The 17,180-nt window shown below is 39.7% G+C and overlaps 1 protein-coding gene across 4 annotated transcripts in view; it reads right to left on the bottom strand.

Annotated features, from left to right (window-relative positions):
- LOC122811923 (carbonic anhydrase 6-like) overlaps window positions 1-17,180 on the bottom strand; it is a 255,244-nt gene that overhangs the window by 19,497 nt on the left and 218,567 nt on the right. For all 4 annotated transcript variants that reach the window (XM_044084093.1, XM_044084092.1, XM_044084095.1 and 1 more), the window contains one exon: window positions 8,713-8,870. In XM_044084093.1, the coding sequence (XP_043940028.1) occupies window positions 8,713-8,870 (158 nt within the window). The remainder of the gene's footprint in view (window positions 1-8,712; window positions 8,871-17,180) is intronic.

The following is a 17,180-nucleotide window of genomic DNA, read 5'->3' on the forward strand; positions in this document are numbered from 1 at the left end:
AGTGGTAGTGAATTATGCTACATGATACCCCGAGGCAGTGGCTTTGTCCTCCATTGAGGCTGAGACTTTGGCAAATGCTTTGAGATTTATAGCAGGGTAGGTTTCCCAAAAGAAATATTGACTGACCGAGGTGCCAATTTCATGTCAGACCTGCTGGCTTGTCTGTGGAAGTCCTGTGGGGTGAAGCACATGAAGACCACCCCCAGACTAATGGTCTTGTTGAGATGTTAAACTCTACAATCAAGTCTATGCTACCATCATTTGCAGATCAGTTTAAGAAGGAGTGGGAGAAATATTTGCCCCATCTGTTGTTTGCTTACAGAGAGGCTCCTCAGGAATATACAGGTTTGTTACCCTTTGAGTTGTTGTATGGGCATAAGGTGAGGGGACCTCTAGATTTAATTTGAGATGAGTGGGAAGGTGAGTGTGAGTCTCACAAGGAGTCTGTTGTGGCATATGTCCTAAACTTCAGGACAGGGCTCAGGGACCTCATGGGCTTGGCCCAGGAGAACCTGGCAGAAGCCCAACAACAGAAAAAGGTGTGGTATGACAGGAATGCTCAAGCTAGAGAGTATGCTGTGGGGCAGCAGGTAATGGTTCTCATTCCTGTCAGACACAACAAGCTGCAAGCAGCTTGGGAGGGACCCTACAAGGTGGTAAGAAAGGTAAGTGATGTTAACTATATGGTGGAAGTGCTAGGCAGATGGCAGGGGCACACACTGTACCATGTTAACATGATGAAACCTTACCATGACAGGGAGGTCTTTGTGCTGAGCATTTGCAGTGGATTGCAGGAGAAGTCTGAGGGAGACCTGGGGAATGATCTCCTCAGTGAGACTTGGGCTGAGACCTCAGTGGAAGGGGTAGCAATGTCTCAGCAGCTATCTCCTACCCAGGTTTGAGAAATCTGGGCAGTGTTGCAGGAATTTGGGGACATGTTTACTGGGAAACCAGGGTGCACCCACCTGGTGCAGCAGCAGGTGGATGCAGGACCCCAAAGGCCTATTAGGCAGACCCCATATAGGGTGCTTGAGAGAGTCAGACAGACTCTAAGGGAAGAGGTACAGTAGATGTTGGAACTAGGGGTGATTCAAGAGTCCAACAGTCCTTGGGCCTCGCCAGTGGTGCTGGTGCCAACGAAGGATGGCAGCACCAGGTTCTGTGTGGACTACAGGAAATTAAATAGTCACACCGAGTTAGATGCTTACCCCATGCCTAGGACAGATGAGGCCCTAGACCAGCTGGTTGGGGATAAGTATCTTACCACCATTAAACTTACCAAGGGTTACTGGCAGGTGTCCTTGACTCCCAGTGCTAGAGAGAAGTCAGCTTTTGTGACTCCTTTTGTCTTGTATGAGTTCACAAAGATGCCCTTTGGGATGAAGAATGCCACAGTAACTTTCCAGTGGCTAGTAGATAATATTCTATCAGGAGCAGGAGGATTTGCCCTTGCTTACCTAGATGATATTGCCATCTACAGCCATTCCTGGCCAGAGCACCTTCAGCATGTCAGGGAGGTGCTGGGTAGACTACAGAGGGCAGGGTTGACCATTAAGCCAAGCAAATGTCAGGTGGGTATGGCAGAGGTCTCCTACCTAGGACATAGAGTGGGGAGTGGTAAGGTAAGACCAGAACCTGCCAAAGTGGAAGCTATTCAGGCATGGCCTGCACCTGTTACCAAAAAGCAGCTGAGGGCATTCTTAGGGACAAAGTTCATCCCTAGTTATAGTACCATAACTGCTCCCCTTATAGACCTGATAAGGCAGAACAGGCCAGATAAGGTAGTGTGGACCCCAGCATGACAGCAGGCATTCCAGAAGCTTAAAGAAGCTTAGTGAAGACCCCCTGTGTTAGCCAGCCCAGATTACAGCAAATAATTTGCTGTGCAGGTGGATGCTTCGAACCATGGGGTGGGGGCTGTACACAGCCAGATTTCTTCAGAGGGAGAAGAGCACCCAGTGGTTTATCTCAGTCATAAGCTCCACCCCAGGGAGGAATGCTATGCAGCGGTAGAAAAGGAATGTCTAGCCATAGTGTGGACACTGCAAAAACTTCAGCTATATCTGTATGGAAGGAAATTCACTTATATGACAGATTGCAACCCTATAACATGGTTAAACAGAGCCAGTCAGCAAATTGCCAAGTTGCTAAGATGGAGCCTGGGGTTGTAAGCATATGATATGTCAGTGCAGCACCAAAGTGGGAGCAGCAATGCCAATGCAAATGGGCTCTCAAGACAGGGAATGGGGTGAGGTAACCTCAGATAGACCTAACCCTCTCAAGTGGCGTTTATTAAGGATCACTTGAAAAACTAGCTTGAGTTCTCCAGGGGGGGATAGATGTGAAGATTGGGGGAATATGGGTGAAGGCTGCCAGCCTAGTTGAATAGAATTTGATATATAATTCTATCATTTGTAAATATAAATTTAAAATACAGCCTTGTTTCTTAAATGAAAGAAAACACTGTAAAATGTTAACTTCGAGATTGTAGCAACATTGCCATCTGTTGTAAGGAAAACTAAGTCAAGCATTTCAAATGTTCTTTTAAGTCAAAATTATGTCTTGTATATCTTTTGATCTAAATAGGGGTGCCAAAGAGGCTAACTGAACACATTCTTTCTATTGTCTTAACTTAAGGAATAATTACTAGAGTGTACATATGAAATGTCTTTTATTGTTGTGGTTTCCTGAGCAGGTGTTAGATTGTTAGATAATGTGATCTGTTGGCCTGGGAACTCCAGATTGTGTCAAAATGATGTAATTTGTATACTGGGAAAACATAAGTGTCAAAATGATATAATCTGGGAGGGCCCAGCAGAAATGTGTTAGTGATTTTAAAGACTATTGTTCAGAGAGAGACTGTAAGCATTTTGATCTTGATATCCAACTCTCAGCACTGTCTTATGCTTTCTTTATATAAGTAGTATCTTAGAAGTATGTTTTCTTGTAGAAATAGCTAGGACTATAAAGATTAGACTTAAGTGTTTTTCTGTTATATCAGAACTTTCCTGCTGTATTGTTTTAAGTTTATTTGTGATCTCTAAACTCTTAGATATCACTGTGGTGTAGTTGTATTGTCTTGTGTTTTTAATTATTTATTATTAAATATTTTAAAAACATTTTACCTTATGCTGATTTGTGTAGAGATAAGTAAGCTCTAGAGTACATTGCATATTTATAGAGTTTATTGTACAAGGCCACTCTAATAAGCCTTAGACTGATTAGTCACATTACCAAATGGATAATAATATTGCACAGTAATAATTGGACACCCTTTTAAGGGCCTTTGGGTAGCTGATAAGTATTAGCTGGTGGTGGCAGTAATTACTACTGTATAGTCTGGGTAAAGGGGCACAGCTGGAGAATATGTGTCAGCCTTTCCCAGGAGTGTCTGTGAAGTTGTATAAATACTTATCTCAAAGTGTGTGTGGTGTATCAGCTACCTGGGCAGGGACATGAAGCACTGGTGGGACAGAGAGGGTACCGGAGGTTAGCTTGCCAGCTAGGCTGAGATCTGGACCCTATAGCTGTGCCAGTGTGGAGTCTTATTGGGGACCTGGGGAGCAAGGGAGCAACCAGCCCCAGACTGACTGTGATCTCTGTGTGCACTTAAGGAAAATTGTACTTTACTGTGTGTATTTGTTATCCTTTCTTCTTATATGAGACGCCCTCCATGGTGTTAGTGGTAAGGATTGAGGCTCCTTGATTGCTGGGCCAGGGTACGCTGCCACACCACTGAAATCAGGGAAAGTGACAGGTATGCATTACTCCACAATGAGGCAAATAAAAGTGACTTATCTCTGCTGCTGTTTGGTGACTGCTAAACAACAATCACAAATCTGGTGTGGCAGTACCAGTGTTGCACAACGTATGGCTATTTGCTGAAATAAGTACAAAACCAGTACTGCTATGGCTTCTGTGTGTGTGTGTGTGTGTGTGTGTGTGTGTGTGTGTGTGTGTGTGTGTGTGTATGCATGTGTGTGTGTGTGTGTGTGTGTGTGTGTGTGTGTGTGTGTGTGTGTGTGTGTATGCATGTGTGTGTGTGTGTGTGTGTGTGTGTGTGTGTGTGTGTGTGTGTGTGTGTGTGTGTGTGTATGCATGTGTGTGTGTGTGTGTGTGTGTGTGCGTGTATGTGTGTATAGATGCATGTGTGTGTGTGTGTGTGTATGTGTGTATATGTATATATATATAAATAAATATAAATATAAATATATATATATATATATATATATATATATATATATATATATAGATATATATATATATATATATGTGTGTGTGTGTGTGTGTAAAATATCACAGATATTTATCTATGCACACACCCAATAATGCCAAAACACATACATTATTCTTCTGGGTAGCTAGGCATCAATAAAAATGCAGCTAACAAGTAATTACATTTTAAAAGTAAGGCATAAAATACATCACAGAATATTCAGACACTTACATCTTCTAGAAGTTTAGTGGCCCCCACTCCCCAGACTGTACAAATGGATACAGTGAGGCTGCCTTAATCATCCATGACTGTGCGTGGCCCTACTAAAGCTGTTGCTGGTTGCAGAAAAATGAGAGCAAAATGTGTTAATTTTCTGATTACACTCTTTAGCCTGAACAGCGCTGAGATATGACACTGTTAGGATAAAGCCAATAATGGCCTCTGCTTTCAACTGCACCCATTCTAAAACCAGCCCTACTGCAATGTGTGTACATAAAGTTGCTGTAGGTTATGTGTGTGGGGGAGGGGTTGTGTGGTTATTACTTCTTTAATTTTCATCACAGTCAAACCTTAGAGGTGTGCACAGAAGGTCATTATAACTTGTGTTTGGGCTGGGGACAGTGTGGTAATTGTTTCTTTTATAGGATTCATAGGTTCATAGGTTAGTACTAAGTTAACTGCTCTTGCGAGCCATTTTAAACCTAGCCAGTTATCCCTTGTGAGACTCGAACCCTGCATCTTGTGTTTATAAAGCAAACACTTTAACCATTAGGCCACCCTCCCAACCATACTTTTCTTAAACACCTCAGAGGTGTACAAAGAAGGTTACTGTAACTTGTTTGAGGGCAGTGTACTGTCTAGCAGCAAAGTAGACTACATTACTGTCATCATTATTTTCCCCTTTCTTCACAATCACACATGGCACAAATACAAGTGGCTGCCTTTGGGTGTTATGGGGGAGGAGTGACCAGGCATGCTATTTATATGTATGTTAGCAGTCATTTGAAATACATAACTGTGGCAATTTCAGCCATTGTTTTCATCATGGTCTGCCACCAGAGGGATGCATAGGCAGTGACTGTCTTTTTTGGGGGGTCAGGGAGGCAGGAAATACTCCCAGATAGGACCTGAGGCTATATATCCTCACAACTGTCTTGTCAGTTTATTGTGAAGTATATTGTCAGCCTTGAACATTAAGCCTTGACACAACATAGGTCTTCCTTGAAAGAAAAATAAAATAAGAATGATCTTTGTTTAGGCCACCATAGGATTAAAAGGTTGGGAAAGTGCTCTAAAATGCATCCCAGATCATCTATAACTCCAATGGCTTCTGGGGGCACCAGCTTAATTCAGTTATTTCCTAAACTATTACTGTGCTGCCTTAGTCAGGAAAGGTGTGCTGAAATGATGCAAGGAAAACTAAAGCTGAACAGTAACTTTGAATATCTTTCCTTAATCATAATTTCTGTTCAAGCAATCATTAGATGAAAAGGTTGTGCAAGAAGAAAGCAAAATTTTAAAATGCACTTCAGAGCATACACAAAATTATGGCTTTTTAAAAAAGCTGAAGAGTAAGGAAAAATGTGAGAAAAGGAAGAAAAAAGTAATGTGCATGGTGTGGGGGGCCCAGTATGGGGAGACACAGATGGGAGATGTGTGTGTGGGAGGGAGAGCTGAAACATTAGGCAGTGCCTAGGGCACCATTTCACTAAGTCCAGCCCTGTACACACAGATGTTGTAATGTATCATTGTTCCAACTAAATGCAAGTAACTGTGAATGTCCCTTTTTGATGGGCTGACATAGTGTGTTATACAGGCATGTTGTAATATAAGAGCATTGTAGCTAGAGGTCAGTCTGTGTGTACTAATCCTAAAAGTCTGCAGTATGAAATAAAATGTTGCTTAGGAGTGGTGGCGGTAACAGGGTGATAATTAGACTGAATGTGCCTAGGGGGCCCCCAACTTGACATTTGCTGGGGGCCCCCAAAATGCTAACACCAGCCCTGGCTGTGATGCCCATAACATGCTCAGAAATCAAAACAGGAAATGATGCCACTTGAATTGAAAATTTCTAGGGATGAAATAGAAAATTATTTTTTCATTAAATTGATATAAATTGATGTAAATCATATGTGGGTTAAGGCTCTAAATGTCCAGACATTGTGCATTTTCATAAAACCACAAGTTGCAGTGTTGTTACAGCATTGAAGTTTATTTCATCGAGAGATGGCCTCTCTGATGATCTATGAGATAAGGGTCCAACATTCATGAATCAAAATGTCATAATTTACAAACAAAAGGACAGCCAAAATTCTGCTTTAACTTCTTGGTATCTGTTGACTAAAGTAAACAAATTATGGAAGTAATTTAAAGAATGCGATGATTCATAAAAGGTAGACTGTTATTTCCTTTATACTTGACTACATAGTCATGCTATTACAGCTTGTAGTCTCATACTAATGGGTAGGTGCTTAAAGCCTTAGCTATTTAACTTTGTACTCCTTACTTGTTCCTGATAACAAAAGTAGTACAAGAGAGTTTTTGTAAGGCCATCAACAAAATAGATATACCATGAGAGATCATTCAGGAATCTTACTGTCTTAGAAAAAAGGGGAAAGTATAAAGACAAATGATGAGCAAAAGTTGCAGCCAGTGTTCCAGGGGATGGAATTAGACAAACAAAATAGTGAGGATCATATAAGGCCTTCATCCACAAATCTACCAAAGGAACAGACGATATCTGTTTAAGCAGTCCTTTCCCAATGATGCGAATCTATCTGTGAGTTCAACTGTGTCATGTGTCTCATATCTCAGTGATACAGTCTTCTTTACTTTCATCTCGATGTATTGATTTGTATAAGGGAGAGAGTCAACAGGAAAACTCCTATGTGAAATATTCTTCTAAGCGTGACTGAAATTAGTGTACCAAAAAGCTATTCTTTGAAAGATGCTTTGTGTTAACATCTGAAAACATATATTCAAAATATTGATGTTTAAATTAAAAAGAAAAGATCAGATCTAGTGATTGCACATAATCTACAAATGTTAAACAATATTTGCACTAACCAATTAAATGTGATATGTACGACTGTATTTCACGAGACGCAGTGTACTGTAGTACATTATAAACCAGTGGATATAAAACTGTTGCATGTTAATATTTAGTGTAATTTTTTTTTTTACTTTAATGTAAAGGGGATGTCACATATGTAGTTAGATGAGAAAATGGTGGCACTATACCTTCAGGTGGGTGTAACCATTAAAGGGATTGGTGTGTCATGTGATTCTGCCCACTTTGGCAGTTAGTAAAAGACCATGAAGAAAGCACATCATGTCACCTCCTCACATCTTCACTAATTTGTCTACGTGTATACTTACTTCTGCACATACCTCTCAACCTCTTAGAGCAAAAAATTTGGACAGAGCCTAAAATGATGGGGGGACAAATAGGGATGGATTTTAAATATGGTCTTACAAACCTACAAAGTTGATAGAATAATAGGTGTTGCATTAGCACAAATTTTCTGAAGGATGTGGAGTCTTAAACTCTAATGTTTGTCATTATTTAATGACTTCAATCCTTAGCTATTTGCCAGAAAGGTACAGGTTTTAGGAGGAACACGTCAAAAATATGAGGCAAAAATCTGGACATTCTGCAAAAATCTGTACAGTTGAGAGGTATGCTTCTACATATATACAATAACAGTGGTACCACAGAAACCGCATACCTAAACATGACAGCAAGCTCCTGGAGATTATACAAAAGTTAATATCAGGGCTTCAAAGCGATCAGAAAGCAAGGTGCAAAATATACTCAGGGCTATCAAGTAAACATGCTACTGTAAAATTTTATTTTGTTAAAAAGTTAGGATGGAGAAATAATCCAATTTTTCCTTTCTCAGTCTTTGCACTAGTTTGGATAGAAAGACACAGGAACAAAATGACCCAAGACTTCCTGCTGAAAATTATGCTATTATAACAGTTCATCTGAGGTCAGTATATTACATAATTACATCTGGTGATCCATCTGATGAACAGAGTGAGGTATGCTATTATAGAATAATGGCCTTTCTTGGCTGGTTGCACCTTTAGGTATGATACATGCCCCAGCCCAGACAAAGCAGAATTTTATCCCAAAGTTACAGCAACATATAGAGGTATGCCTTATTGCTTTTTTGTGTGTTAAAGTACAGTGCATATGCTCCACAAAGATTACTCAAATGCATGTCTCAAGAGGGGGTGGTAACTTCCTGCACAGTGCTGTATTTGTTAGTTATGTACCCAGGGAATATATACCCCTTGCAAAGCCCAGGAAGTATTATTAAGTGGTCAGTATAACCTTTCCTTTACAAAACTAGTCTCTGGCCCTCATTCATCATTGATTCTGAGCTTACTGCTTAAGGAGCTGTTACAAAACATATTGTTTCCCACCCCACCACACCTGTGAACAAAGAGCTTAGAGGTTTCTTGGATACTGTTACATGATAAGGAATCACCTGTTTTTTACTGATCTTGAGTGGCTGAGCCAGGACCCTCCAGGCTACATTCTCAGTGCATGGTGGTGTAGTTAGTGATCCTTTATAACCGTAGTAGGATGACAGCAGTCTCCGGGGCAACAGATCATCCAAGGACATAGAAAAGACTGCACTCTGTCCTGTGAATATAAGAAAAAAGGAAGTTAACAATTGGAAATACATTTTTTTTCTTCTGCATTGTCAGTTTCTCTTTGCTTGATTCTTGTCCTCACCTTGAAAACTACACTTTTACAACACCATTTCCCATCTTTTTCATACGGCTTGCTGTTTTTCTTGGAGTTACCAATAATGTTCTATCCCATTGACTAAGTATTTTAATATAGGTAAATCTGCTTGGATCAGACAGGGAAGGCAGTATTTTTGTCAGCTGAGAATATACACTGTTTCCCAGTCGGACAGAACCTTTATAACCACAGTAAAGCATCATGGTTCTTCCTCCAAGACTGTTTGTTATGTGAGTTACAGACCTGCTGGGTGTGAATCAGCAGTTGCATCTGGTTTCTGCCAGTGTAACACCCCATATTATGTCACTCTAACTGCCTTCTTATTCCACCTGTCACCTGAGAGAATGCCGAAAAAAAGACCATCACCTGTATCATAATAATGTGACTGTTAGTTACTCTGTCTAATCTATGAAATCACCGTCAGTATTTGCAGTCTACATTATGGTGCTACTAAGTACTCTAAACGAAAAAATCCCATCAGCCTGTGTAATGAACTAGGACTAAAACATTAACTTCTTAGTCATAAAAACAAAGCAATCACAACACAGATCAAAGCAACAGAAAACTATCTTAGCAGGCGTTAGGAAGCATACCGCCTGAAAAACAACAAAGGTTTGCAAAAATGACAAATTTCTATTTGTTCTCTCACAGTACCACTTTGTAACCAATGTTGTGGACATAAAAATATCTTAATGTAAGGAGTATTGGGTATAAACCTTAGAGCTGCTGCTATAGATGCTTGTCAACAAATCTCATATTCTGGCAGTTCTGTAGCTGTGGCCAAAATCTCATCAGTCTTGTACTGAGTTGTCACTGGCAAAATATTCCTGATCAATTGCATGTGTGAAATGGTACAACTCTAACATCTAAGGTCAGTGATCAGCTCTTTTCTACTTCCCATCCTAAACAGATACTACACTGTTAAGGAAGGGAGTTAGTTATCAAAAATATAAACAGTTTTAAATTCATCTGCATCTCACAGCTCTGCATTGCTCCAGAATACACTGAAATGTTACTGAAAGAGTCAGTCCATTAATTCTACAACATCTTTGCCTCTTAAATAGTCATCTTGGGTGATATCAGTAAATAGTACAACCTGGAATCTACACCTTCTACACATCCTAACACTAGTTTATTCAGCTACCCCTCAACTCATCACTTTATCAAGTTTGATTCATTAACCATCAGGATCATTGAAATCCATAGAATAAATTCTAAAAAAAGAAACACTTCTCAGTATATGACTACAGATGACATCACGCCAAACAGTATGAGTGACCACTCACCAGTGTTTATTACCCGTCCTAAAGCATCATCAAGCCTTGTAAATCAAATACAGTTATCTGAGTAAAGAACTACAGAGCAGATAATAGGACACTGCTGATACAGAGTACACTTGAAGACTGAATTAGGAGCATGCCTATACTGCCACACCCTAAACAATAAACGCAAGAAAGAAACCAAGCATGTCTAACGGCAATATTTCCAAAAACCCCAGACCATTACTCCAGAAGATACAAAACAATTCAAGCAAATTGTTCACCTACTTGTAGGAAAACAAAATCATAACACCACTTTCTCAGACACTTAAATATTTAAACTGCATAATTTTAGTAATTTCTTCTACCAAACTTGCTTACTTCAGATAACTGTAAGAATGAACCAGTAACTTCCCGTACACCTCCCTGAGTGACAATTGTGTGATGCCCAGATGAATGAAAATAAAAATGGACAGACTTTCAACCTCATGAAAGTGCTACAAAGAGCATTTTTATAGAGGGTAAGCCCTCCTTTCCTGCAGACCCCCCCCCCCCAACCTCCCTTACTTAAATGCACTAACACCGCAATTTCAGTTGTGCAAAAAACACAAGGATCACTGAGTTGAACATCATAAAGTTAAAATCAGCAAACTGAATCCTTATCCACTAAACACACAGCAACTAGTAGGTTAAGTGATTAAGTACAACTGATCTATAACTGGCACAAATATACTTTATATTGCATTCATTGGGCTAACAGACTACATTGAAACTGCTCCCAATCATCAAACAGCATTGGTTCTCACCTGCTGATAATCTGTTACCAATGCTTGTTCACAAGGCTGCAGTAGGGAATTGTTAGATCAGTTTATACAAGAAAAAATATTAACTTCGACCTGATTAAATCTGCAGTTAAACATCTGCTTCCAAAGGAAATCAAACAGGGATATTCAACAATTACAGGGCAAAGATCTCTTAAGCGCTTGGTCAAAAATCCTGCAATATACACCTCACAGACAGCTAATGAAGAGTTAAGGCAATCAAGCACAGCATAGGATTCACCCATCAAATGGTGTAGCACTACTGCCTCCTATAGGACATATCAAAACTAACACTACTGTCTCCCATAGGATGTTTCAAAACTAACACTATTGCCTCCTAACATTGATAATAAAGATGTAACAGTGGAATTAGTTCTGAGAGCCTTTAAAGGTTTTGAGCTAGCAAAGTATCATCTGCTACTGAGCAGACACAACGTACCAGGAATAGTGCTTGATAAACTAAATTATTTTCCATTGAATAATATTCAGCTAATAGGCTCTCACTGTGAAAATGTATTTCCAGCGAGGACACTGCTAGTCTACTAACTCAGCATGATTTATTTATTCATTGATTATTGACTGGATTATTGAACATAGGAGTCTTTTCAGCCATGATTCAGTTACAAGTTACCATTACACACAGAACACAGGTAATTACATTCATATCAATAAGCAATATACATAAAATGAGTTAAAAGAACATAGAATACACAGAGCTAGCTATATATCAATAAACAAAGTAGAAAGAAAAAAATGTTTAAATATCCATATTGGCAAGCAAACAGAATTTCTTTGTACTGTTAGAAAATTAACAAGGTTTAAAGAGTTATAATTTCTTTTTCTATCCCACAGTGTGTACTATCCTTCCACCCATCTCAGGCATTTCATCTTCATCATCTACAGCTTTCTCAACTGCTTTGTCTTCACTGCCCAGGTTTCTGTGCCATAGAGAAGTATTGTACTGCTTTGTAAATCTTATTTCTCAGCTTCTTTGGCATATTGTGCAAGTTAGCTGCAGCCCTTCTGACTCTAGCTTTGACCTCTTCATTCAGACTTTCATTCTCCTCAACCACCCCTCTCAGATACTTGAAGCTGTTAACCTGCTCCACTATTTCCCTTCTATCTCAAGTTTTCATATTCTTCTGACTTCCAAATTTGCTGCTGTGACAACTGTCTTATCTGTACTCAGTTTCATCTTCTTTGCCTTCACTTTTGCATTCCATTTCCCTATCATTTGCTGAAGTTCCTGTTCAGAGTCTGCTTGTAATGCCACATCATCAGCATACAGCATCTTTGCTGATCTGTCCCCTCCAACCTGTTTGCTAATGTAGTCCATCACTAACATGAATATGAGTAGACACAGAGCTGAACCCTGACACACACCCACTGGGACACTAGTGGTACATGTGTCATGGGCAGTGAGACGAAACCAATTTGTTTTCTTTAAAGTAGTACAATGATGTTCATTTCTAGGTAAAATAAAATAAAAAAATAAAAAAAAAGGTGAATAAACCTGGAAAATGCTTTTTCTTTATTTTGAAAAGACTGAGTGTTTTATGCAGAGATCAGGGCAATGAGTGGTAAGGCATATTTGGGTCCAGCTATGGGAACATTTTTGACTATAGCAACTTGAGTAGTGACTATAAAGTGGTTATGTATGTAGTAAACAAGCCGTAAGTTGTTGGATAGCTTTGTATCAGTATGTGCTGTTTAAAAGTAAGAGAAGAATCAGCTCTGTATTGAAATGTCGAGACTCATAATACCTGATACCCAAAATATTGGGGAAAAAAGTGCAAAAGCAGGTGAACAGCAAATGCTTTACATCACTTTTCTCTTTTAATGCTGTTTTTCCTTCTTTAAAGCTGTTTGCACCACATGATGTGGGGGAGAGTCCTGCACCCTCCCAAGACCTGCATATACCAACTTCAAGATCACAATAACTTGGAGAAAAGAAAATATTTTTGTGGAACAGCAATCTCAAACTTATTATATGCAAGTCTGCATTTTTAGCTCATAGGTTTATAGGTTCATAGGTAGGTACTAGGCTATTAGCCCTAGGGCCTATATAAGCCTAGCCAAAAAGCTACCCTGGCTTTCACCACCCAAGAAAATTATTTTCCTGTGCCCCTGTCAAGCAGAGCCACAGAAGTGATCCCTGGGGTGAATTTCCTATTTCCCACCCAATCATCAAGATTTTTCTTGAAGAGTGCTAATGAGGAGCTCTGTTTGACACAGATAGGTAGTCTGTTCCAGAGTATGAGAAGTCTCTGGGAAAGGAATCTATACCTCCAGCATGTTCTGTTTATTGTGGTGACAAGGTTTAGGTCCCTAGAGCATGTAGCTCGGAGGGATTGGGATTTCTTTAAGTGGAGCATGTCCAACAGCTCTGGGTTTGACATAGCTTTGTATGTTAGGCAGAGATCACCTCTGAGTAGACGATATGCGACGGAGTAAAGCTGGAGTTTTTTGAGACGGTCTGCGTAGGGCATCTGTATGAGGCCAGTAATCCTCTTTGTGAGGTATTTCTGTGGCCTTTCCAGTTGTTGTAGATGTCTTGTGAGGTACATACCAAAAGGGATGTTGTACTCTATAATGGGTCTAATGAGTGATGAGTAGAGGGGAACAATGATCTCTTCTTTTCTGGATGAGAAACCTTTTGTCATGAGGTGAGCCACATAGAAGGATTTCCTGACCACTGTGGTGATGTGATTATCAAAGGAGATACTACTGTCCACCTTTGTCCCAAGGTCTCTTATCACACTTTCAGCGTTAAGTAGACTACCACTTATGTGGTAGTTCATGGGTACAGAGTGTTTACCAAAGGGGATGACAATACACTTTTTGGCATTGAGCTTCAGGCCATGGCTTTGACACCAGGCATCTGTCTCAGTGAGGCCCTTTTGTAGTATGTTCACATCATTAGGAGTTTCGATTATGCCTCCTAGTTTGCAGTCATCTGCAAACTTTGTTATCCAAAGACCTTCTGTGTTAGCCTGTACTTCAGAGAAGTAGATACCAAACAGGAGAGGAGCCAGGACTGAACCCTGTGATACTCCACTTGTCACTGGTCTGAAGTCATATTTGGAGTCTGCTACTTTCACAGTGTGGGTTCTGTCCATGAGCCAGTTGGCAAACCATCTTGTGACATAGGGATTTATACCTAGTTTAGTGAGCTTATCTATAATTCCAGAGTGGGGAAATGGTGTTGAAAACCTTGGCGAGATCTAGATAAGCTGGGTGAACTACCTTACCCTCATCTATGGCTTTGGTGACTGCTTCAAAGAAGTCAATCAGGTTTAGCAGACATGATCTGCCTTTTACAAACCCGAACTAGGTAGGGTCCAGAGTTTGGAGATTACCAATGTTTTTGTTTATAAGTTCCATGATGATACGTTCCATGGCCTTGCAGACCAGGCTCGTCAGGCTAATGGGGCGGTAGTTCCCGGGTCTGTGGTGGCTCCCCCTTGTGGAGTGTGATAACTGTCAATGTGCGCCATTCAGCAGGCAAAAAACCTGAGGTGAGGCTATGATTGAACATGGTATTTAGGTGGGGTGCCAGTTCGTTCTGTAGTTTGTGTAGAACGCAGCCTGCGATATTGTCAGGTCCCATGGATGCTGTGTTCTTGGCTTTGGAGAGTGTTTTTTTTTTACCTGTGCAGCCATGATTACAGGAACTTTGCATTCTTCCAGTATAGAGATGGGCCCTCTAGGGGGTGAGAGGGGGATAAAGTTAGCACTGAACCTATCTGCCAGGATGTTTGCAATATCAGTTGGTTCTGTATATTTAGTGCCATTGTGCTGTAACTCAGAGCAGATCTGAGTGTTGCCATTGAGATTCCTGACATAGCTATAGAATGCTTTGTGGTTGTTTTTAGAGTCAGTGGCAATTTTGTTTTCATAACTAGCTTTGGAGGATTTTATGAGGGATCTCAGCTTCTTACTGAGGTTGACCAGGGAGTTCCTCCAGTCATGGGATTTTACTCTTTTTTGCAACAGTATCTTTCTCTGTTGTAGAGTTGTTTATGGCAGAGGACCACCAGATTGGCTTCCTTTTTTTGGAGGATAACATCTTGGTTCTATTAGGGTTAGCATGATCCATGCACTCGTGTAAGTGCTTATAAAGTGCATTTGTGTAGGAGTCAGCAGTCATACCTCTATTGTCCGTCTGCATGGGTGTCATGAAGTTTGCCACTTCTGTCTTAAGAAGTCTGAAGTTGGCTTTGGAGAAGTTTTTTACGGTGGTTTCCCTAACTGGGGGTGGGGGCGGGATGTGGATGTCTAGGGTGATTAGCTTGTGGTCAGATCTGACCAACGAGTCATTCAAGTCTAAGAATTGTACTAATGAGGTGTGGTATTTCAAATGGTTACCAGAGGTGCTAATATGAGCCCCAAGTATTTGCATTAATGTATTTGTTGAATGGATTTATTGTTGGGATATAAACTGTAAGTTGCAAGGTGATAGTCTGTCCTTTATTTATTTGAAACAAATACCATGTAAAAGGTTTTAGCCAAATTTAGGTTAAACTAGTTACTGGTGAGTCAACAACAAATTAAGATTGTCTGAGACTTGTTTTGCAAGTTAATGATGTTTGCAATGAAGTCATTCTTGAAAATGTCATCAGCATAAGAAACAATGTTGGAGGGGTGAATGCATGAGGTCATGTCATAAATGCAAAGAGAGGAAATACAAAAACTGTTCATTAGTGGATCCTGTTTGGGCATCCTGCAGTGTACTACAGCAGCAGAAAGAAGAGAGAGAGAGAGAGAGAGAGAGACAGGTCTTAATGAGACCATTAATATAAAATGTTTTTTGGAAATGGGAAATTAATTACAAAATTAAATAATTAACTAGATATATACACACACATATAACAATAATATAGTTTTCATTCTTAATGAAATTTTATATGTGAAAGTTTTAATGTTATTTGTTGGTATGTTCTATCAACTAATGGTATTTTTATATGTATTTTTATACAAGTGCTTTTAGAGTTATAAGTACATTGTATCTTTAAATCTTGATTAATTGATGTATCAATTTAGTACTTTTTAGTATTTAAGTTGGTTTGAGGATGGTGTAGTTGTTTCTGAAGAAGTTCACTGGAATATTAAAGTGGATGAAAGCGCTAAAACAACTGCTTGGTGTCTCATACTTTATACTGCATTGGACTGAATTCGCTGGTTTGGTGTGTTTTTTACATGGTTGCTTGGTTCTTGACATTTTGTTATCTGTTTTAATAACTGGCGTATTCTTACCAAGCTATTCAGTATGTCACAAGATGCCTTAATGGATTTGTCAATCCATCCGATACCTGAGGGCTTTGCTCAGTTCTCTGAACACATTACTGCTCTGATTAAGACAGCTATCCAGAAAGAAATTGAAAAGGTTTCGCAACCCGTTGGTTTTACAGTTGGCGCGGATATCCAAAATATGAACACGCGTAATCGACAGGACAATGCCAATACACAGGATAACGGAAGTGAAGGAGGGTCGGATGAATCACCTTTCGTTGGTCTGTATAGTGTAGTGGATTACATCTTAAAAGAGTCCGTCAATCCCTTTTTGGATATTCGAGAAGGGGATATTGCTACAACAGCAAGTACTGGAGCTGACGTTGAGTTTCAGAGTCTAAAAAATTGTAAGCTTAAAATTTACGAACTTGAAAAGCTTATGTTTAGGTACGTAACCCTTGATATTGAAATTTGTTATTTGTCTGAATGCATTAAGCGGAAATGTGTTCCGCAAGGGTTACGTTTCAATCGTTTTCCAAATTCAGTTAATGCTGGAGATGAATTTTTTATTGAATTGGTGGACTTATTTAATGACTTTGGGGTAAGAATGCTTACCATGCTTGTTGAACATTACGCTAAACAGTTAAGAGATGTCAAGTTGCAAATGACTGATTTAGATGGAAAAATCAAGAATTTTTCCTGTTTTTCAACGCTAACTAATTTATATGATGGCATTACAGCGAGAGCGGAGAGACAGAGAGCAACGATAGTTGCCAGAAAACAAAAGAAATTCAAAAGAGACATTTCAGCATACGCAAATAATACAGCATATAGTTTGAACTCTAATTTTGGAACAGAAAATAGTCGTTTCTTTCATAAGAATGATAATGACT

Source organism: Protopterus annectens, chromosome 9.part0 (assembly GCF_019279795.1).
Source record: "Protopterus annectens isolate FY-2018-M chromosome 9.part0, PAN1.0, whole genome shotgun sequence".
NCBI classification, from domain to species: Eukaryota; Metazoa; Chordata; order Ceratodontiformes; family Protopteridae; genus Protopterus; species Protopterus annectens.